At 34.2% G+C, this 24,831-nt stretch overlaps 1 protein-coding gene across 1 annotated transcript; it reads right to left on the bottom strand.

Moving 5' to 3' along the window:
* Positions 1-342: 342 nt before the first annotated feature.
* LOC120084911 lies at positions 343-3,791 on the bottom strand. Its single transcript, XM_039040720.1, has 6 exons — positions 3,514-3,791; positions 3,134-3,267; positions 2,227-2,396; positions 1,963-2,040; positions 1,407-1,551; positions 343-928 (listed from the first exon to the last, which is right to left on the bottom strand). The coding sequence occupies exons 1-6, from the start codon at positions 3,677-3,679 to the stop codon at positions 518-520; spliced, it is 1,104 nt and encodes a 367-aa protein (XP_038896648.1). The 5' UTR covers positions 3,680-3,791; the 3' UTR covers positions 343-517.
* Between the last annotated feature and the right edge of the window lie 21,040 nt (positions 3,792-24,831).

Below are 24,831 nucleotides of genomic sequence, written 5' to 3'. Positions count from 1 at the left end.
AAAATGAATTTGTCTAAGAATTCACAGAACTTAATAGTTGTCATTTATAGTAATTTTTCTACATTAATAGAAACATTTAGATATATAAAAAACCAAGCAAACTTATAATCAAACATACTGAGTGCTTTTATTTTAAATAGTTTAAATTAAAACTGCTTTTTGAAAAACACATTTTTTTTGTTACCCACTTTTTGAAAACGTTTTACATTATTACTTTCCCTGCCTCATGTAATTTTAAAGTTGCATAGATTGTGATTGAACAATGTATATTGATCTATGGCTCCTTGTCTTTAACTCTACTTGTATCCTGCTTCCAAATCTCGATCGATAGACAACACAACATAGCAGGCAAACTTATTCAAAAAGAGAGCCAGGATTGAAATTACTTTTTGTATGGTACATTACATTTATCGATCTTGCATTCGGATCTCATAATAGTATAGAAATTATGAGGAAGTCGAACCTCATGTATGTTCTTAATAATCAAAATGTAAGGAGAAACTGTTGTAGCTAATAGCTATGTGCGACTCTGCAAAGTTTTACTTGCTTGAGAAGCCAAGACCAGAGCCTTGGCTCTTGTACTCGTTGTCATCCACTCCCTCTCCGCACGTCTTTGATGTTGCCTCGCATTCTTGGCTCGTTTTGGAGCTAACCGTGTGTCCCTTTCCACAAATGCAAGTCTGAATTTCTCAGCCAAAGACAATTCTGAAGGATTTGATGGAGAAACTGGAGCCTTTGCTGTGGGTCTGCCCACTGCCCATGTCTCGGGATTGATATCAACTATGGCGTGTTCATCTAATGCAATGTTTGGCAACGCTTCCCCTGGAACTCGCTTCCCCCTGAAACCGAAAGGTGATGGCTTTGGGTTTATTGTAATGCGTGGACATTCTGTGGAGAAAATCTCCAAGGAATCTTTATCTATTTTTGGCTGCAGGGAGTGAAAAAGAAAGCACAAATGATTAGAATTGATAGGGGACTCTTTCATGGATGCAAGATTTCCCACTTCTACAACCACCATGAAAACAAAAGGCACTGGAATTCATAAATTAGTTGCCCGGCAAAATGTCGATATGTTGTCGAACCTACTGTGTCTTTTTTAGTACAACAACTGTAGGATGGAGGATCAAATCTCCAACCTCATGTGGAAGGCCAAAAGGCCATGCCAATTACTGTTCTTGAACCTAAACTTCAGGCACATTTTCAGGAAAATTGACATTTCACCGAGTCACTCATTGTTAGAAAAATGATAGAAGTAGTCGCCTACTTCTAGGGACATGATTCCTAATCAATGAACTTTCTTACAATCCAAACGGAAGGATGGTATTTGTTTCTTATCTAAAAAGGAAAGCAGGGAAAATAATGAAAATAAATACCAAATTGGGGATAGATCAAAGAAGGTACCCTACCCAGACTAACCACCGAAGTGATTGTGCCCCATTGGCAATTTCAGCTGTATCAAGCTCCTCCCATGAATCTCCTTCTATATCATCCAGCCTTGGTTTAAATATATCCAAGGACCTTCGTGCCGTGTCATCGCTCCTCGGACACCCTCTGCAACATTTTTGTTCATATCCTGTTATAAGGTTATTACTCCTAGTCAAAATACAAATATATACATATACATATAGAGCCAGAATGACAGCACAGTGCAACAAAATTAGGAAATCAACAAGCTCATGTTCTAATCATCAAGTAAATAGAGCCTTAGATCTATATGTTACAGACGAATAAGGCACCGATCTACTAGATGAAATTGGAGATTTCACTATTTGTTCAAGTTTTATGCACATGAGGTCGTTAAAGCTTTCCTTGGAGATACTTTGAAGGATAAGTGGAAGTGATAGCAACTTCTTTAGCAGTAAACTACCTATGTAATCTCAGAACTATCATATAGAATAGATGTAAAATAACCGACAATATATCTTTCAAAAGTGTATCAATGGCAAGGGAGTAGGTACGTACCCGCAACGCAGTGTCTCCAAGGAACAACAATGCTGAACAAGCTCAGAAACACCAGCAGCCGTGATCTTGTTGCATCGACTGCATAAAAATTCTTCTTAATCAAAAGATACTCAAAACTAAACAAATGGTGAAATTGCAACTACAAGACAGAGCCTTGCTTGTTTAACATAGTGAAGAAATATAAAACTTCATTTATGCTATTGAACAACAGAGGACAAAAACAAAAAGAAGTTCATTCATCAATGGAACTTGTGTCCTCCACACCTAATATCCACAGCTCTAAGAAATTTGCATGTCTTGGCAACTTCTGCTAACCCAAAATCAGAAACTTCTGAACCAGAAACGTTGAGGGTTTCCCACGAACTATCTGCTAGGGAGATAATAATATCGTCGTCCAGTAATTTTCTTCTTCGGGCAACTGCTGCTAGTGATTTCTGTAATTCCAGAAAACAAATAAAGAACGCAGATCACATGACAAGCTTTCTGTTAACAGTATACAAGTACAGCATGATAAATTGCAATAACCCAAAGCCTCATAAGAGAAGATGGAGGTACTCCATACAACAACTCTTGGGAAATTTCTGTGTTAAATCCTAACTTTTTCCACTATACTTCTAAATTTGTATGAATTTAGTCTAATCATTTAAAAGTCTCAATTTTCTCTCAATTAAGCTCATACGTAGAACTCAAGGATAGAGTTGTACAACCTAAGAACACATCCGGCTCAAGTATGGTCGTAATACTTAAACTAATCCATTCCAATAGTGAGGTGGATAATTGGTGCTAAATAATTGTTGGCCCAAAATCAGCCCAACATCAATACTTCCGTTGCACAATTGCATTTAACACATTAATGACACAGACTACTGAGGTTAATAAATTCAAGTCAAAACACGAAATCGAATGGATATGAAACTGATACCAGCATTGAAATATAGAAATGACATACATAACTATACCTAAACCATATTCTTTCTTTATCAAATATATATGTCGGTTGATCATATTTTCTCAGCAGAACACAAACATATGAACTAAATTCACCTACCCCAAATCCAAATAACGTTCAAGAGTGCAAGGAGAAATCTAAAAAAATCATCGAAACCGACTTAAATTAATTCATTTGGTCGATTTAATTGAACATAAAGAACAAATTCTAAACCAAACCAACCTTCACATCTGACGGAAAGTTGGCACTAATCTCATCCAAGTCAGGAATTATATCTTCCAAATGCTTGCCAATAACTCCAACGCACAAACTAACTAAACTTGGAGGTTTCTTCCTCTCAAAGGGCAATCCTGTTCCTATAACCAAAACAAGAACTTGAATCACATAATTGCAGAACAAAACTCGTGGGTACAGCACGCAAATGCCAGAAAATTAGCAAATTGGGTCGCCAAATTAGGGCTCGAAACATTATCTTTTCCTTCAAAAGTTCAGAATCAATGAATTCAAATCAAAACTATGAGAAGAGAAAAAGAAAACCCAATAACTCCCTCAAGTTACAATTTCACAGTTGGCTAGAAAAAATGAGAAAGAGAGGGATTTACCAGAGGATTGAGACGTAGTAGGCTTGAAACTGGATTTCTGATTCAAATCGAGAGATGTAGATGTAGCGAAGGGATTAGAATAAGCAGGCTTTGAATTGGATTTCTGATTCAAATCAAGCTTTACAAAAGTCTTCGCAATGATCTTCGCTTCTTTGAGTGTTTCCATCAAATTTAAGGATTGGGAAAACAAGAAGAAATGGGAAAAAAGAAGAAGAGAAGAAAAAACATTGATGGTAGTAATGAACAATCGAGTTATAGGGACGATAGAGGCAAAGGAGGCTTTGTAAAATTTTGATTTTTTTTTTTTTTCAATTCTTTTTTTAACAGGCACCACAATAAAATTGTGGAATTTTGTTTTATTTTAGTCACGGTTGAAAATCAATTTTATTTCAAAATATTAAAATACATATTTGAATACTTAGAAAAATTAATCCCATGCTCAAAAAAAAAAAATCGAAAAATTAATGCTTTTAATAGAAAATCCAAAAATTAATAATTTATTAGAATATAAAATTTACATGTAATTTTTAAGAAGGGTTAGTTTTCGAATATAGAAAAATGAACCAAAATGTTTATAAATATAGTAAAATTTCACTGTCTATCTGCGATAAACAATGATAGTGTCGGTGTTGATATTCAACATGACAATTAGGATCTTAAGCACTCTAACTATATTAATTTTAGATTTAAAGCATGCTTGATCAGAAAAATAATTTTAGGGTTTCAAAAAATTACTTTTGAAGAAATCATCCAATCCAGAAACGACTTTCCTCGAATTGATCACGAACTTGTTGTAGACTACCACAAGATCCTCTCTACTATTCTCCTGGCCTTAGATTAGAGGGTGGAATCTAAAAAGAGAAGAAACGTGAAGGGAATTTTGGAGATTTTTCAGTTTTGGTGCAACTACTGAGGAAGAACCCTTTCTTCTTTAAAAATCATTTTTCATGAACCATTTCCAATTGCATTTTTTAAAGAACTCTTCATCTTTTAAAGAATATCTTCATGCAATCCAATTGCATTTAATTTTGACACAAAAACAACATCTTAAGTGGAATTTGAGGTGTTCAAATAGTGAGAAAAGTGGGAAAATCTCATTCAATTCCCATTTTTCATTTTTTAATTGATTTTTTTTAAAAAAAATCAATTTAATAATTTAATTTTAATTTCCAATAAATTCATATTTCAGAAATGAAATTCAATATTAATTCAACAATTAATATTTAAATAAAATTCATTAATTTTTAAAAAAATTAATTCTGAATAATTAATTAAATTAATATAATATCAAATACTAAATTAATATAACACATATTCCGAACATGAATCTCCATTCATGTAATTAATATTTTAATCATATTTAAATATTTTTCAACTCTCCAATTTCGTTTAATTTGATAATCAAATGTTTAATTATCTACCAACCCTGAAAGCGAGTAGGAGTGAATTCCATCTTACAGAACTATATCTCCAGCTATTTACCCAATCTTACCCCTAAAATGGGAGGTCTATTGAACGGCGATGTTAAGCCACTATCACCATTACAGATTAAAAGATAATCTCAAATAAACAGAAGTTCATAGTTAGCTCAAGATTGAGATCGAGTTATCTTAGATCATTGAATTGAAATAGTCAGTTTTAACGGTAAATGGCATAACAAAGAAAAATGACTATTTCGTGGTCCGGTCTTATGCAAACATCTTTTGCATAGGATGGCTCCACTCGCATGGCTTCACATGAACAATTTCAGGATCACCTCGTTTGTATCATATATAAAGTGGGTCACATCCATAGTATCCCCAAGGTAAGGTACCCAACCTCATCCTTATACTTATAGGCCGTTTTGACTATGTACTCAAACTTGATCTAATTTTATGTCTCTACACAAAGTTTAAGTATTCATGCTATAGTCATGGGTTCGTTAGTTTATTGGATTTAGGCTCTAACAAAATACAATTTACATGTTCAATAACAGCTTTATTGAATAAATCTCAATAACAACTTTATTGCAAAATAGAATATGTCTAAAGATTACATACTGTGAGTTTTAAGACATACAACCCAACAAACTCCTACTTGGACTAAACTCTAGTGAGTTTACATATACATAATACTGAGTAGGGGGAAATAAATACAATAAACTAGGGCATCAGATACCCATGAATTATCCCACTTGCCCTAAAGTTGTATGTCTCATAGTCCTAGTCTGACTATGTGACCCTCAAATACTTTAACTATGAGGGCCTTTGTAAATGGATCAGCTAGATTGTCTTCTGAGGCAATATGCATGATGATCACGTCTCCTCGGTGTACTATCTCTCTGATGAGATGGTACTTACGCTCAATGTGCTTCCCGCGCTTATGGTTTCTCGGTTCTCTTGAGTTTGCAACTACTTTACTATTATCACAATAGAGAGTGATTGGTATATGCATATTTGGAATGACTTCCAAATCGATCAAGAACTTCCTTAGCCATACTACTTCTTTTGTTGTTTCAGATGTAGTTACATATTCCGCTTCCATGGTGGAGTCAGCAATATAGCTTTGCTTTATACTTCTCTATATTACTACTCCTCCATTTAGAATGGATACTGATCTTGAAGTAGATTTCCTAGAATCCACATCAGTTTGAAAATCAGAATCAGTGTATCTTATAAGGATCAGATCCTTAGCATCGTACACGAGCATATAGTTCTTCATTCTCTGAAGATACTTGAGGATGTTTTTAACAGCAGTCCAATGATTATATACATGATTGGACTGAAATCTGCTGATTATACCAACTACATAGTAGATATCTGCCGTGTACACAACATGGCATACATTAAACTGCCAACTGTTGATGCATAAGGAATTTGTTTCATAACCTCAACCTCTTGAGGTGTCTTAGGACATTGTTCCTTAGACAAATGAATTTCATGCCTAAAAGTTAATAGACCCCTCTTGGAATTTTGCATCTTAAATCTAGACAACATCTTGTCAATATAAGATGTCTGAGATAAGACTAGCGTTCTGTTCTTGCGATTCCAAACTATTTGGATTCCAAGAACATACTATGCATCTCTCTTATCTTTCATTTGAAATTGTGATGATAGTCATCTCTTAACGTCAGCAAGAAATTCTACCTCATTCTCGATAAGTAGGATATCATCAACATATAACACTAGAAAAGCTACAGTTTTGTTGACAATTTTCTTGTACACACAAGGTTTGTCGATGTTCTATTCAAAGCCATAAGATTTGGTTGCGGTGTCAAATCTTATATTCCAGGATCGGGATGCTTGTTTCAACCCATAAATGGATCTTTTAAGCTTGCAAACCTTTTGCTCTTGACCCTGTTCAATAAACCCCTCTGGTTGAGACATATAGATTCTCTCTTCAAAGATAGCCATTCAAAAAGGTCTTGACATCCATTTTCCATATTTCGTAATCATAAAAGGCAGCAATGGATAAAAGTATTCTAATTGACTTAATCATGGCAACTAGAGAGAAGGTTTTTTCATAGTCCACCCCCTCTCTTTGGGTAAACCCTTTTTCCACGAGTCTAGTTTTGTAGGTTTGTGCCTCCAACTTGGCCTCGTTTCCTTTTGTAGATTCATTTGCAACCAATAGATTTTACCCCATCTGGTTAATCTACAAGTTCCCAGACTAAATTGAAGTACATAGACTCCATTTCGAGGTCTATGGCTTTTATCCATTGGTCTTGATCCACATCTTCCATTTCCTGTTTAAAGGTCAATGGATCCTTCAAGCCATCATCAGGTATGATGACCGGAGTTTCTGTCAAACTCATGTAACGATTAGGCTATTGAACAATCCTCCCACTACGTCGAGGCACTCTCAACTCTTGAGCAAGATGTGATGGATCAGTTTCATCAACAACCCTTGTTGAATGACCAACCTGATCAACAACCCTTATTGATTTATCTGTAGATTTCGTGGATATTTCATTTAATACTAACCTACTACAAGGTTGATAATTTCTTATGTGGTTCTCATCTAAGAATGTTACATTTTTCGATACAAATACTTTATCCTCTTGAGGATCATAAAATAGACTACCTTTTGTTTCTTTTAGGTATCCTATAAATAGTCATACTTTCAATCAACATTCCAACTTCTTTGAATTCTCAGCCAACACGTGTGTCGGGCATCCCAAAATCCTGAAGTGATGTATACTGCCTTTACATCATCTCCATAACTCATAAGGTGTTTTAGAAACACTTTTTAGGGAACCTTGTTCAAAATGTAAACGACGGTCTCTACTACATGTCCCCAAAATGAATTAGGTAACTGAGCATAACTCATCATAGAGCGAACCATGTCTAACAGGGTTCTATTTCTCCTTTCCGCTACATCATTCTGTTGAGGTGTACCGGGTGCTGTGAGTTAAGACTGAAATTCGTGTTTTATCAAATAGTCCTAGAATTTTAAATCCACTCACCATCTTGATCTGATCGAAGTGTTTTAATCTTTTTACCTAATTGGTTTTCATCTTTTGTCTTATATTCCTTAAACTTTTTAAGGATTTCGGACTTATAATGCATTAGGTAAATATAGCCATATCTAGAATATTCATCAATAAAACTGATGAAATATCCATACCTTCTGTGTGCTCTAACATTCATCGGACTACAGAGGTCAGAATGCACAAGTTCTAAGGGTTTTTTGGCTCTAAGACCTTTTTCCGTAAAAGATCTTTTAGTCATCTTACCTTCAAGACAAGATTCACGCGGAGGTAAAAAATTTTCTTCTAACTGATTTTGGAGTCCGCTCTGAACCAATCTCCCAATCCTATTGAGATTAATGTGGTCAAGTCTTAAGTCCAAAGATAGGTATTAGGATAAATTTTTTACCTTTTATTTTGAGTTTTAACTGTTTTAAACAACTTTACATTCAAAACAACTTTTGTCTTAGTTGGTTTTAACATATATAAGTTATTTTCTAGTTTTGCATAACATATTTTAATACCTTTTGATATAATGAATACTTCATTAACTTCAAAAAAAACTTTATATTTTTGTTATAGCAAACATGAGATGGATATTAAATTCATCCTCATAGTTGAAACATAATAGACATTTTCAAGTAAAATGAATCTATCTTCAATAAATAACTTCATCCACTGTTTTAGCTGAGACAACCTCTTTGATCCCTACCTTAAAAGTTGTCTTGCCTTCAGTAAGCTGTCTCCAGGTGCTAGTTTCTTGAGCGAAAATGCAAATATGATTATCGGCACCTGAATCAAGTATTCAAGTTCATTTATCATTTTCCACTAAACATGTTTCAATAACTAGTAAATATATATACTTTGTTGTGCTTTCTTAGTTTCGGTCATCTATGACATTTGTGTTTATTACTTTTAACATATCCAGAACATGTTCATTAATATAGGTTCTATCCTTTATGTTATAGTTATAAACATCTTCGAGAATTTCGTTTCTGACAAATTGTCCAAACAACGTCTATAATGAATCCACGATTTCTTTGACGAAAACTATGTTCTCGAATTTCGTAAACTAGTATATCAGATATGCTTGCTAATATATAGATCGAGCTTTATCATTTACCCTAATCCATCTGTCATAAGCATTCCAAACTATTTTTTTGGTTTGCATATGAGTTGGGAGTCAAAGGAAATTCCTCGGTTAAAAACATACCTTAAATCATCATTTGCTAGTATTGCATTTATATTTGATTTCCATATTAAAAATTTAAAACCATTAAATTTATCGGAAGCGAGTGATTTAGAAGAATTCAACATGCTAAAAATATAAACAAATTCTAATCAGTAAATTGCTTTTCAAAACCAATCAAATTTTTGCAAAAATAATAATGTAACTGAATTTCATTATTTATTTGCAATGATACTTTAGTGAGTCAGAATAGATGCCACCGAGGGGTAGTCAAATACTTCTTCACTAAAGCAAGACATTCTTGAGTAAATACTAACTCTAGAATAACTCTTTATTCCTGTAGATATTTAGTTACTGGTTTCGATCAAGAACTTACTAACACTTAGTAACTCTTGTAAGTGTAACTCTCCAATTCCAGACCTCAGAGGTCGGCCCCAACGATGCTACTGAATAGAGAGTCAAGGTTGGGAATAGACCTAAGAGATCCTATCCATTTATGGAGTTTGAGTTGTTCTGAATCCCATTTACAACCCTCCAAGGGGATAGTCGCTGAAAAGACGACTAGCTAATGCCCCTTAAAAACAACAAACAGGCACAACATAGAAACCTCATAGTCCAATCTAATGGAGGAGGCCATGAAAAGTAGCTAAAAAGTGTTTTTATTACCTTCAAATTTAGAACTAATATTGCTAGTTTTGTTTTGTTTGACATGGTTTATTGAGTAATTTCAAGAAACTAAGCATCATAAGCAATTTGTGCGAAAATGATAAAAAAAAAATCCCGGGGCAAAACTCCAATTTGAGTAATTATAGGTTGGCTATGGAATTAGGAAGAAACCAAGGACCCAAGATCAAGAAAAGAGGCAAATTTGGAAGGCAATTCGAGGGAGCCAGCGTTGGAATAGCATTGCAACGCGGCTCCCTAACGTTGTAGACCCGAGAACAATTAGAAATAAGGTAGCGTTGCAACGCTACGACTTTGACGCGCGACTAGCATGATGCCCCAGCGTTGCAATGCTGTGAGCATTTTATAAATAACAGCATTATGCCATCAGGTCTGAAGAGGAAGAGAGGAGGAGAAAAAGTGAGCTGACTTTGATAGATTGTACCTAAATTCTAGTCCGTATAGAAGCTGAAACAAAGCAATTATGATAGTTTTTTGGTTGAAGACTAGAGATTTCGATTGAGAGTTGATCTGAGAGCATTTTTTGGATTGATCATGATAGGAAGATTTACCGTGATCGAGCGGTTTGTTAAAGAATAATCTGGCATTCATGGTGAGAGTTAAGAAGATCGTGATTGGGATTCGAACCTATTGAGAGGAGATCGTTCTTCTTTGTTAATTTATTTTCTGCCATAATGATTTTTTTTTGTTGAATACTTTATCAGAATCATGTGTGGCTAAACTCTTGATTTTTTTTTGTTGAATACTTTATCAGAATCATGTGTGGCTAAACTCTTCTATTCTAGGGTGTTTGTGGATTTTAGGGATGTTATTTTGAATATTGAATTTACAATTTATTGATTTTTCATGGATTTCTAAATTATTTGTGTTTAATGCTTTTGATTAACTGGCCACTAATTGAATGAACTTAAGTTAATTAGATGTCTCGAGAGAGAATTTAATTCGTTGGACCCAATAATTTAGATTGTTATTCGAAATTGCATGAAAGTGAATTTAGAATAATAAGGGGTGCGATTGAAGGGTCTTCATGTTGTAACTATTCAAGCAATAGAAGAGATTCGGGTTAATTAGTAGTTATTAGGATTGTTTGAGCTCGAGAGAGGATTTCCTAATTTTAGAACTTCTAGCCTCAATCTATCAATTTCAATCAATTGCATGTTATATTCATTGTATTCCCTAAATGAAACAATACCCTGGAATTGTTTTGCTCTGAATTGTTCTTGTGTGTGACTGAATTTTTGTTATCCGTAGTTATAGATAAAAATCATATTTTGGTTGCCTAGATAAAATTGACGAAGAATTGTGATAGTTAAGTTAGGAAAATTTTGCTCACGCCAGTCCCTGAGGACGATACCCTATTTGGGATTTATTACTTCGATTGCGTGCACTTGCTCATCGTCAAGTTTTTGGCGTTGTTGCCTGGGACTGGCAAAAAACATTTTCCAAGCTTAATATTGCTAAAGACTGAGTTGATCTTAATTTGGGCCTTTTTGTTTTTGTTTTCTTTCTTTCTTTCTTTTTCTTTTTTTTTTTTTTTTTTTTGTAGTTGTTGCAGAATCCTGTGTATGCGAAGAAGTCAACAGGCTGAACTTATTCCTTGTGATCCAGAACTTGAATGGACTTTGAGAAGAGTAAGAAGGAATAGGAGAGTTGAGTTCAACGCTATGGAAGACCAAGGGGGAGCTGTTAGAACTATTAGAGATTATTTCCATCCAGCTATCCCTACAACCTAACAGGCATTACTGAGGCCCCAATTAATGCCAATAATTTTGAGCTAAAACCTGGTTTAATTCAGATGACACGGGACATTTCATTCAGAGGAACTCCACATGAAGATCCGCATAAGCATATCCGCTCTTTCCTGAAAATTAGCAGGACGGTAAAATAAATAGAGTCTCTTATGATGCTATTTGATTGAGATTGTTTCCTTTTTATGTGCAGGACAAGACGAAAGATTGGTTGGAGTCACTTGCTATGGGAAGCATCACCATATGGGATGAGCTGGCTCAAGCCTTTTTGAATAAATTCTTCCCTCATGCGAAAACAAGTAGACTGAGAACAGAAATTGGCATATTCAAGAGAGAGGACGAGCAGTTATTCAAGGCATAGGAGCTCTATAAGAAGTTGTTGTGGAAGCGTCCCTAGCATGGATACTATGACTGGTTACAAATCCAGTTGTTCTACAATGAGTTGACCAGTTTAACGAAATCCATCTTAGATGCTGCTGCAGGTGGCTCAATTTTTGCAAAAACTGCTGATATTGCTCGGGCATTATAGGAGGACATGGCTGCCACGAGCTATAATTGGCCCCCAGAACGATCTTCATCTAGAGTGGCTAGAATTTATGAACTCGATGAGGTAAATGCTTTAAAGGTGCAGATGGCTACTTTGACTAATGCCATTAATCTTTTGTCCACAGGTACTCAACCATCGATTGTATCGATGGCAGTTTGTATTGAACTTACATCATGGGAGGTACCTAACCCGGAGCAAACAAATTATGTGTGCTAAGTGAACCAATTTCAAAGAGCCCAACAAAATTCTTATCAGATGAACCAACCAACTCATTATCACCCAGGTTTGCGCAATCATGAGAATTTTTCATATGCTAACAATAAGAATGTTTTGTAGGCACTTCCAGGTTTTTCTGAAAAGAAACCATTTGTGGAGGCTTTTCTTGGGGATTTCATAAAGGAGTCAAGGAGTAGAACTAATTTCTTGGAGAGTACAATAACGAGTCATGGAAAGACTACCCAGAACATTGAGGTTCAGGTTAGCCAGATTGCTGCTACATTGAATACTATGAACAAAGGAACTTTCCTTAACTGTACGAAGAAAAACCCTAGGGAAGAGTGCAAATCAATAACATTGAGAAGTGTGAGAAATATTATGCATCCTCTGACAGATCAAATAGAGGAACAGGTGGTATTGAGTCCGACAGCTGGTAATGAGAATCAAAGGAAAAAGGGTGATAGTCATGTATCATCCAAATTAGGGAGTAATTCTACCTCCACCTGTTGTGTTAAATAAAATCCTCTATCCCTGGTGCTTTCAGAAAAAGAAATTGAATGATCAGTTTGTTAATTTTTTGGATATTTTTAAGCAGCTTCACATTAATATTCCTTTTGCAGATGCGTTGGAACAAATGTCAAACTATGTGGAGTTCATGAAGGAAATGTTGTCTTCAAAGAAGAAGTTTGAAACGTATGATATGGTTAGTTTAAATGAGGAATGTAGTGTGATATTTCAAAAGAAGCTACCACAAAAATTGAAGGATCCTAGGAGTTCTACAATTCCCTAACTATAAGGAATCTAACAGTAAACAAGGCATTATTATGTGATTTAGGAGCCTCAATTAATCTAATGTCTTTATCTTTGTACAGGAAACTAGACATACGAGAGGTACAATCGACGATGATCTCATTGCAGTTGGTAGATCGTTCCCTCACTTACCCTTGTGGTGTAGTAGAGGATGTTCTGGTTAAGGTCGGCGATTTCATCTTTCCAGCAAATTTTATGGTCCTAGACATGGAAGAAGATGTTAAAATTCCCACCATCTTTGTGATGGAATACATAAGCATGCAACGAAAGCAAACATAATCAATAAGCACTCTAATTACATTTAATTTGAGCTTTAAAGCATGCTATTTCAGAAAAACTAAAGTGGGTTTCAAGTTGAACTTACTTTTAATGAATTCTCCCTTATCCAAGCTGTTCTTCTCGTTAATTCAGCTTCAAATCGATAGTGAACTATCCAAAGATCTTCTCTATTATTCTCAGCCTTGAATTTGAGTGGTGGAACTCGAATTTGAGTGAATTAGGTGAAGGAATTTCTGGGTTTGAGAGGGAGAAAAAGATGGATTCTCCAAACTGATTTCTCCAGCTCCATCTCCATTAACTTCTTTCAATTCTAAGTGTTTTAATTGAAGGAAATCGGACATGAGGATTTTCATGAGTAGCAGAATGATCATTCCAAATCCCATTTGTATTTAAACAACAACAATTACAATCAAGAAACGAAAACATACAGGCTATGGACAAAACAAAATTACAGCATGCTTTACATAAAATCAAGTGATAGAATTATACATACTTTTGAAGACTCATCTTCAATCTCCCATGATCATGAACGCTCGTTCAATCAACAAGACAGCAAACTCGAACGCTCGAACACTACGACTGCAACACAGCACGATCACAGCAATCACGAACACAATGAACTCCAAGACCACGAACACAACGAACGAGCTCCAATAACCTCGACTCAATCGAGTTGAGTATGACACCATCACAATGGCTACCTTGGTATTCTCGGTGTGAGAATCCAAAAGTGTGGGCTCTATGTGTACTTGGTTAGAGGCAGAGGCTAGAGGAAGAACAATTGTGCAAACGATTGAACAAGTGGAAGATGACAAATGTCTATTGTATAGACGATGCCCAATCGTTTAGAAAAAGCTCCGCGATCGTTTGGCAAAAGCTCCGCGATCATTTAGCTATCGGCCAGCTGAGTGAACTATCGTGTAGTGTCACTCCACTTGACGTATCTCATACATCATCCCGATCATATCATATATAATCAAATTTCCTCTTGTCAATTTGAACATTTCAAATCAACACCAAGAACTGATTCTCAACTTGAATCCATTAAGCTACCATGGGGACCTTATGGATTTGTAGCTCAAAGCTCCAACATTACGTGAATAACTGACTAAACTCTTTAGTCACGGGATCCACCATCCGTTAATTGCCAGGCACTCTACTAAAGACCGACAGTTGAACTCTCTTTCCTACAGATATATTATGTATCCATATCAACTAATCAACAGTGCGATAACCCTTCACAGATCGCTCGTAAGTACAGCTGGGCTAATAACCGTTATGCCCCTGTAGTTACATCTAACTCCTTAAGTACCACTGATCCCTCTAATGAACATAAGTCATAGTCCTACTATGACTAAGTCCTCTCTTCCAAAGAGAAGTAGTGGCCACTATGTTCAAGCCCCAGAATTAGCCCTTAAGAGAGCAATCTATCTACTTACCCTTACTTCAGGGAATGATTGAATTCCATTTTTTGTAACTAAGTTCCCAGCTCCCAAATCAGACAAGTCCCTAAAAAGGTAGGCATGTTGAGTTGGCAATCTGGCCACTCTCACGCATACGAATCAAAGGACTGCCCTCAAAGGCAGGAGTTCCCAAAACACTCAAGATTGAGGTCATGTCACCTATGGTCGTTTAGATGAGATGTAAATCTCCAGTATCAATGGCATTATATACAGAGACGAATCATCTCGTGGTTCGGTCTTATACAAACTCTTTGTATAGGACACCCCTGCTCGCATATCTCCACATGAATGGCCAGGATCTACCATTTGTAGTAATTCACAACATTTGCAAACCACTACAAAGCGGGTCGTATCCGTAGTGTCACCAAGATCAGATATCTCTCCTTAATCCTTATACTACAGACCTATTTAGGTTATCAATTAAGGCATGTTCCACTTGTGTATCTCATATACATGCTTAAGTTTACATACAATAATTATGAAGCTTTGTTTATTGGATATGAGTAAATGCCAAATAAAATAACTCTTATTTTATTCATAACAATGTGTATAGATTACAAACTACGAGACTTCGGGAGAATTAGGATACCAATCCCAACATTAATAACCTTCAGCATGCAAGTACCTCATCAAAGGAATTGGGCAGCAGCTGCTTTAACAATTGAAGTGGGAATTATGTGATTACATGAGGAACACACCTCATGCTTAAGAAAAGTAGGAAAACTCCCCTTTCTCAAATTTCCAATTTAATTTCCCAAAAAACTAATTAATTTCAAATTAATTAAATTTAATTTGATTAATTCCTAATTAAACAAATTCAACATTTCAATTTCAATTTCTCAAATTGAATTTTAAAATTGAAATTAATTTGATTTTTAATTAATTAAACATAATTAATTACTTAATTAATTTAATATCAAATATCAAATTAATCACACATCTAATTTCCAACATGAATCTTATTCATGAATTAATATTTAAATCAATATTTAAACATTATAAACTCTCCAATTTCGTTTAGTTTCAACAAATTAAACGTTAATTATATCGAATATAATTAAACAAACCCCAATTTTATTTTGAATTTATTCAAACTCAAAACCCTAATTTCAATTTGAACATTTTCATATTGAAATTCAATTTGAACAATTCAAATTGATATCATTCCAACCGAGTAGGCATGAATTCTGTCTTGTACCCTATGTCCCCAGCTATTTACCCGATCTTACCCCTGAAGTGGGAGGCTTATTGAGCTGGCGCGGTTGAGTCAACCCTCACCCATGCAAATCTAAGGATAATCCCGAATAGACAAGAGTTCATAGTTAGCTCAGGATTAAGATTGAGTTACCTAGGTCATCTAAGCGAAATAGTCAGTCTTAAACAATAAACAGTATTATATATTAAAAGTGACTTATTTCTTGGTCCGATCTTATGCAAACTCATGGTATAGAACGCCCTCACTCCTCATGTCAATACATGAACGAATTTGGATCATTTTGTTTGTAGTATCTTTACAATAACTTGTAACAACTATAGAGTAGGTCGCATCCAATATTGTTACCAGAATAAGGTACCCAACCTTAATCATATACTATAGACCGTTTTGACTATTTACTCAAACTTGATCCATTTTTATGTCTCTACATAAAATTCAAATATTCATATAATAGCCATGGATCTTAGTTTATTGGATTTAGACTTTATGAATGCAATTAATAGATTCAATAACAACTTTATTGAAGAAATATTTAATAACATCTTTATTGATAATAGAATATGTTTAATTTTATAAGCTGCAAGTTTTAGGACATACAACCCAATAACTTGGACGGTCATTCCTAGCCACAAGTAGAGCTTTGATTGATGTTTATGATGGCAAGCTTACACTTAGGGTGAACGATGAAAAGGTAAAATTCAACATCTTTCGTTCTTCCAAACCTAATGAACCTGTAAGTTTGTGCCAAGAGATCAATGAAGTAGATGGTAAAGATTCTAAACAATCTCTTGCTAAAGGAAGGGCAAGGAAAAAATAAGTTGTCGTGAACAATCTCCAAAGAAAGGTACAGTAAATTTTTTAGATTATATTCGTAAGGGAGATATTGAACTAGTGGACGAAGGGAGAGAAGATTGTGCTTTTTCCGATAATTGTTCTTCGACTAATTTTTTATGTAAATATCAGTGCCGGAGAAAATTATATATTTCAGGTGTTGTTGTGCATGGAATGATGAAGCCACCTTGAAAGTTATCTGAATTGGGACCTGGTCTAGCTAAAGACGTTAAACTAAGCGCTTCTTGGGAGACAACCCAAGTGTTCTAGTTTTAATTCAGTTTTGATTTTGTTTGTTATTTGATTTATTTTTTTTAAGGATAGAGAGCCACCTCATGATTATTTTGTTTTGATCCTCAGGTTGGAGATGATATTCAAGTGTTTTCAAGCACCAATTTGCCATCCAGACTCGTGAATACCTAATCATTACCCAGACTTGTATCATTCATCTGTTGTGTGATTGTTTTAGATGTTATATATTTTGGACAATGTATCTTTTTAAGTTTGGGGTGGGGGCATACTTTGTGCTTGAATCTTGTGTTTTTATGCATGTTGTTTTGAGTTGACTTTTTTATGCACGTTATTGGCGATTTTGAGGAAAAATAGAAAATTTTTGAAAATTTTGAAAAAGAGTTGATTTTGGTTAGGAAGAATGTTGAAACTGATTGAATTGTGTTCTTTGGTTGCTTTCTTTTACTATGATGGTTGACGAGTCACTCATGATATATGCCATGTTTTGAAGTAGAAATTGGATAACATAATCCTCTCTTGAGTGTTCTTTGTTCTGAATCCTTCTTTGTATCCTCTGTTATCTTGAGCACGAACCACTTTAATTTAGAACCTATAACTGAAGAAAGCCTTATTTTAAGTCAAGTTGGTTGTCACCTCGAAAGGCCCTACTGGTTAGAGAGTGTCTTGCATGTTGGTGTGTAATGTTAAACTAAGAGGAAAGAAAAGAATATTATTATTGTCTTTGAGAAAAAAATAGAGTGTGAACTCATGCACTTGAAAGAAATATATTTTTGTTATTTAAACTTGTAATGTGTATGCATGGATGGGAGTAAAAAGAGTTGTCTTTGTTGTGCTCAGTTAGGGCACCGGGGAATTGGCTAGGTATGGTTCCCTGTAATGGATGTGTGAAAGCTAATGCCCCTAGGTAAACTGATGCAAGTTTAGGGTCCTTTTGTTTTCGAAAATAAAAACAGAAATAAGGCACCTTAGTGGACATATTACTTCCTTGAGTGTGGTGATGCATGATGGTGATGCTTGATGATTGGTGCTTGAGCTAAATTAGGGGGAAAACTGATAAAGCTTAATTAAATCTTAAGTCAGTTGTTGAGTTTTGAATTAAAGGAGGAATCACATACATACATAGGGGATAAAAAGTTTTGGCTTTAGAAACTCTCAATGTTTAGGATGTGTATGAATTTTTCTATGGAAGAGTGTTGCATATTTTGAGAAGCTGATGAAATCGGAGTAAGAGAATGCATGCCTAGAAGCTTTTCATCTCAATATTCATTATTTCTCCTACATTGTGTTTCTTTATTTTCTTTGCTCGGGACTAGCAAAGTTTTAAGTTTGGGATGGTTAAAAGCAGCTAAAAAGTATTTTTATTACCTTCAAATTTAGAACTAATATTGCTAGTTTTGCTTAGTTTGACATGGTTTATTGAGTAATTTCAGGAAACTAAGCATCAGGAGCAATTCGTGCGAAAATGATTAAAAAAAAAAACTAAGGCAAAACTCCAATTTTGAGCAATTACGAGTTTGCTATGGAATTAGGAAGAAACCAAGGACCCAAGATCACGAAAAGAGGAAAATTGGAAGGTAATTCGGGGGAGCCAGAATTGGAAGAACGTTGCAACGCTGCTTCTTAATGTTGTAAACCTAAGACCAATTGGAAACAAGGCAACGTTGCAATGCTACGACTTTGACACGCGGCTGGCATGATGCCAGCGTTGCAACGCTGCGAGCATTAATAGCATTGCACTGCCAGGTCTGAGGACAAAGAGGGAAAGAGAAAAAGTGAGCCGACTTTGATATATTTTACCTAAATTATAGTCTGTATATGAGTCGAAACAGAGCAATTCTGATCGTTTTTGGTTGAAGACTTGAGATTTCGATTGCAAGTTGATCTGAGAGTGTTTCTGGATTGATCGTGACAGGAAGATTGATCATGATCGTACAGTTTGTTGAAGAACAATCCGGTATTCGTGGCGAGAATCAAGAAGATCGTGATTGGGATTCGAACCTATTGAGGGGAGATCATTCTTCTTTGTTAATTTATTTTCTGCCATAATGATTGTTTATTTGTTGAATATTGTTATCAGAATCATGCATGGCTAAACTCTTTTATCTAGTGTGTTTGTGGATCCTAGGGATGTTACATTGAATATTGAATTTACAATGGATTGATTTTTCATGGATTTCTAAATTATTTGTGTTTAATGCTTTTGATTATCTGGCCACTAATTGAATGAACTTAAGTTAATTAGACGTCTCGAGAGAGAATTTAATTCGTTGGACCCAATAATTTAGATTGTTATTCGAAATTGCATGAGAGTGAATTTAGAATAATAAAGGGTGAGAACGAAGGATCTTAATACTGTAACTATTCAAATGATAGAAGAGATTCAGGTCGATAGGTAGTTATTAGGTTGGTTTGAGCTCGAGAGAAGATTTCCTGATTTTAGAACTTCTAGCCTCAATCTATCAATTATAATCAATTACATGTTATATTTGTTGTATTCCCTAAATTAAACAACACCCTGGAATTGTTTTGCTCTGTATTGTTCTTGTGTGTGACTAAATTTTTGTTATCTGTAGTTATAGATAAAAATTATCTTTTGGTTGCCTAGATAAAATTGACGAAGAATTGTGATAGCTAAGTTAGGAAAATTTTGTTCACGCCAGTCCCTGAGGACGATACCCTATTTGGGATTTATTACTTCGATTGTGTGCGCTTGCGCATACTGTCAGACCGTAGGACGTGTTGACACACTTTTTTCTCCCACTTACTATGGACTACTTCCCTATTCACCTTGATATTAACTCATGCAAATACTTTTCGAATGGAGGTCACTCCTAAGGTGACTCAAAGCCGAGCATGAACCTCACGGTGTGAACTCTAAAGGACGTGAGAGCTAAAAACAATATATCGTATATATTATTAATCTCCCACTAAAGTGTTCTATTTGTTTTGGGTAAATATTTACTTAAGTATATTCCGGCTAAAAAAACATCCTAAGTCTAGGTGATTTATCCAAGTATAAAAATTATATTTGGATTTAACCTACGAAGTCTAAGTGATAAACCAATTTATTACCTCACATCGCTCATGCATGCTCACAAAATCAGGTTAACAATACTCAAGAATCGGCTAAAAATCCTCAGGTAGCAGGTGTTCCGTAAACCGTCAACTTAAGTACCTCCAGCCTTAGATAGGATTTTAGCCCGGATGAGTTTGTAACCAAAGTTTTACAAGAAACGACCTATTTTAATTATTTACAACAAGTTGTTATTTGTTAACCCTAGGCGAGCATGCATCTTATCTTTGTTATAGATTTTAAAGTCTAATTCATTTTATAACATTTTATAAAACTATAGATATGCTTCCAATCCATAACATTCATTAGGCCATTTCACAATTTAATATAACACTTTATATTAAACACATGAACCCTAAATCATGCATACTATATATTATAACTATTTATAACATACTTTTGATGCATGCTTCATACTTCCTATGGTGGGATTTTAAATCTACATGTCATACTTTATGCACATTCATGATTTAATTTAACTGAGCATATATTCATAATGCATATAATTAAACATACACTAAAATGGACTGGTTTTGGCATCCTAAGTAAGCAAACAGCCTAAACTATTACAAAATAATAAAAAATAAAAAAAAAGCGAGTCTTGAACTGGTATTGGACTATCCGAACTGGCTTCAAACCGCTCGAACCAGACCTTAAAAGCATCTAAATGGTTGAACTGGTCCAAGAACCATCTGAACCGGACCTCTAAAGCCCCAACTAGCTGAACCAAACAACACCGAACCGATAATCTGGCACGTGCGCATTTTTGGGTTTGTTGAAGAACAACGTAGCAACGCTACGAGGCAGAAGCCTCTATTGCTACTTCCCGCTGCTAAACTTGCTTCATTTATTCTTTAATTACAACCTAATTATAATTCTATTGACTCTAACAAATTTACAGACTCTTAATCACATATTAAGCCCCATAAATAAAGAGCCAATTACAACATAATTGAAGAGAAATCTAATGTCGAAACCATAATATATTCATTTCAGCACCTATTTCTTATATCTCATGAAAAACACCTACCAAGCTAAAATTAACGTAAAATGAATGCTTAAATCATGCTCTGATATTAGTTGTTGGTGTTGATTTTCAACATACGGAAGCAATTAGGATCTTAAGCACTTTAACTACATTAATTTTAAATTTAAAACATGATTGATCAGAAAAATAATTTCAGGGTTTCAAAAAATTACTTTTGAAGAATCATCCAATCTAGCAACGACTTTGCTCGAAATTGATCATGAACTTGTTGTAGACTACCACAAGATCTTCTCTACTATCCTCTTGGTCCTTAGATTGGATGGTGAAATCCAAAAAGAGAAGAAAAGTGAAGGGAATTTTGGAGATTTTTCAATTTTGGTGCAACTAATGAGGAAGAACTATTTCTTCTTTAAAAATCATTTTGCGTAACCATTTCCAGCAACTAATTCCATCTTTTAAAGAATATCTTCATGCAATCCAATTGCATTTAATCTTGACGCCAAAACAACATGTCTTAAGTGGAATTTGAGGTGTTCAAATAGTGAGAAAAGTGGGAAAAACCCATTTAATTCCTATTTTTTTCATTTTTTTAATTGAATTTTCTTTAAAATTCAATTTAATTTGAATTTTCAATAAATTCAAATTTCAAAAATGAAATTCAATATTAATTAAAAATTAATATTAAAATAAAATTCATTAATTTTAAGTAAAATTAATTCTAATAATTAATTTTAAATAAAATTAATTCTAAATAATTAATCAAACAATTTAGTTAATTAAATTAATATAACACACTTATTCCGAACATGAATCCCTATTCATGTAATTAATATTTAAATCATACTTAAATATTTTCCAACTCTCCAATTTCGTTTAATTTGATAATCAAATGTTTAATTATATCGTAAATAATTAATAATTCCCTCAATTTGAATTTGAACGTTTCAAATTGTCTCATCATGTTATTCTAAGGTTGAGTCTGTTTATGAGCTAGTAGGAGGATCTAACAGATCATGAGCTCCAATGATTCGAGATTAACCGGCTAACCCTTTTAACCGAATTAACCGACATTCGTTAACTATCGGATCACTCCACTAAAGCCAGTAGTCGTGCACTCTCCTCATTGTAGATGTATTTCTATCCACTTGATTTAACCATGATCAGTAAGTCGATCATTCACAGGTTGTTTCGTATTAACAATTGGGTCAAAATTACTGTTTTATCCCTATAATACATCTTGCTCCTTAAGTCTCCACTGTCCACTAATGAACAATTAGTTTATGGTCCTTCTAATAAACCGAGTTCTTCTCAGTCATAGAGAGGGTGGGACCCTTTGTTCAAGACTAGGAGTCAGTACTTAAGGGAACAACCTATCTACTAACCATGAAATTGAGTAGGAGTGAATTCTATCTTGCAGGACTATATCCCCAGCTATTTACCTGGTCTTACCCTTAAAATGAGAGGCTTATTAAGTGGCGATGTTGAGCCACTCTCACCATTGAAGATTAAAGGATAATCCCGAATAAACAGAAGTTCATAGTTAGCTCAGGATTGAGATCAAGTTACCTTAGATCATCGAATTGAAAGAGTCAGTTTTAACAGTAAACGGCGTTATAAAGAAAAGTAACTATTTTGTGGTTCGGTCTTATGCAAACATCTTTTGCGTAGGATGCCTCCACTCACATGTCTTCACATGAACGATTTCGGGATCACATCGTTTCTATTATATACAAAGTGGGCCACATTCCATGGTGTCCCCAAGATAAGGTACCCAACCTCATCCTTATATTTATAGATCGTTTTGATTATATACTCAAACTTGATCCATTTTTATGTCTCTACAAAAAGTTTAAGTATTCATGGTATAGCCATGATTTCATTAGTTTTTTGGATTTAGACTATTACAAAGTGCAATTACATGTTCAATAACAACTTTATTAAATAAACCTCAATAATAATTTTATTGCAAAATAGAATATATTCAAAGATACATACTGCGAGTTTTAAGACATACAACCCAACAGATAGACCGCGATAGACCTATCTATGTCTATTTGTGTTGATATGTTGCTATTATATATAAATATTTTCAACAGATCTATCATTTAAAATAATTTTTCTTTTTAAAAAATATATATTCACGTGTACAAGCTATAGAAAAAGTTTTTGTTTAATAGAAGCTAAAATATTTTTTTAAAAAAATAAATAAATATTTCTCAAAATAATAATGATAATAAATATTTAAAAATAAAACTTTTTTTGTCAAAAAAATAGTATTCTATGTAATTTGTAATTTGAATATTTTATTATTATTTAGGACGATCAAGGCTTGGTTTGATAACCTTTGGTTTTTTCTTTTCCATCAAAGTCAATGCACTCCTTTTAGGATTCCACCCATAAGTTTTCACAGTTTTTTTTTTTTTTTATCTACTTTCATTGATGATTTAAAAAAAAATAAAAATAATTAAAAAAATGTTTAAAATTTTTTTTGTATTTGTTTTTAAAATTTGATTAGAAATTCTGGTCTTTTTTAGAAATGTAAAAACTATAACTGAAAAATTGGAAGGAAACAAACATAAATTTAAAAATATATAGAACTAAAAATGAAATCATTATCAAATGAGTCTAAATAAATTTTTTTTTTTCTTTTAAAAGTCATCTTTTTTAGTGCAACATTGTGAGCATGATAGATCAAATCTTGGACTTGAAAGGAAAATAGTGCCTATGAATAAGGGAATTTTTTTTAAATGATAAAAGTATGAAACTATTTTCACATACAGTGATTTTTTAAATTGGGCATGTGTTTTAATTTTTTAAAAATACCAAAACTGCCATTTTTCGTTTGAAGTTGTGTGCATTTTTCATCGTTCTTCTTCTTCGTTTTGCATCGCCGATTTCTTCTTCTTCTTCCTGAGATTATCAACATTCTCTATCAAAACTTGATTGCTCCACAGAAAACTCGATTCAAAGGGGGATTATCGTTCGATTCAAAGCTTTGCAAGAGATTATCAGTATGTTAATCTCCTCCTCCTCCTCCTCCTCCTTAGTTGTTAGGTTTTCTAAATGTTCTTTATGTTTATTTCTTAATCGGAATTTCCTCCTCCTCCTCCTCCTATTCCTCTTCTTCTTCTTCTTCTTCTTCTTCTTCTTCCTCTTCTTCTTCTTCTTCTTCCTCTTCTTCTTCTTCTTCTTCTTCCCCCTCCTCCTCCTCAATTGTTAGGTTTTTTTTGGAATGTTCTTCATGTTTATGTCTTAATCAGAATTTAATCAATAGTCAACACCTTTTCTTCTTCTTCTTTTTCAATTGATGGGACTTCAACTGACCAGAACTCAAAGCGGATAAATGTGGGAATTCAACTATTTTAGCTCAAATTCAACTGATCAAGATTTGACTTATTGGAATTCAAATCGCATATTTGTGATAGAGTTTTATCATTGTCTATCACTAATAAACAAAGATATAGCTCTATCTTTACCTATCAGTGATAGAACTCTTCACTGTCTATCACTTTTTCTTCTCAGCTTCTTCTTCAATCTTCGTCTCTTTCACTGTATTGGTTTGTTTTTGTCTTTGT

Source organism: Benincasa hispida, chromosome 9 (genome assembly GCF_009727055.1).
Source record: "Benincasa hispida cultivar B227 chromosome 9, ASM972705v1, whole genome shotgun sequence".
Taxonomy (NCBI): Eukaryota; Viridiplantae; Streptophyta; class Magnoliopsida; order Cucurbitales; family Cucurbitaceae; genus Benincasa; species Benincasa hispida.
The sequence above is the reverse complement of the archived record's forward strand: the minus strand, read 5'-3'. Positions and strand labels throughout refer to the sequence as shown.

Coding starts and splice junctions, on each gene's coding strand:
- LOC120084911 (XM_039040720.1), bottom strand. CDS start 3,679: ATGGAAACACTCAAAGAAGCGAAGATCATTGCGAAGACTTTTGTAAAG. Junction 2,041..2,226: donor CTTAGAGCTGTGGATATTAG/GTGTGGAGGACA, acceptor ATTTTTATGCAG/TCGATGCAACAAGATCACGG. Junction 929..1,406: donor CACTTCGGTGGTTAGTCTGG/GTAGGGTACCTT, acceptor CACTCCCTGCAG/CCAAAAATAGATAAAGATTC.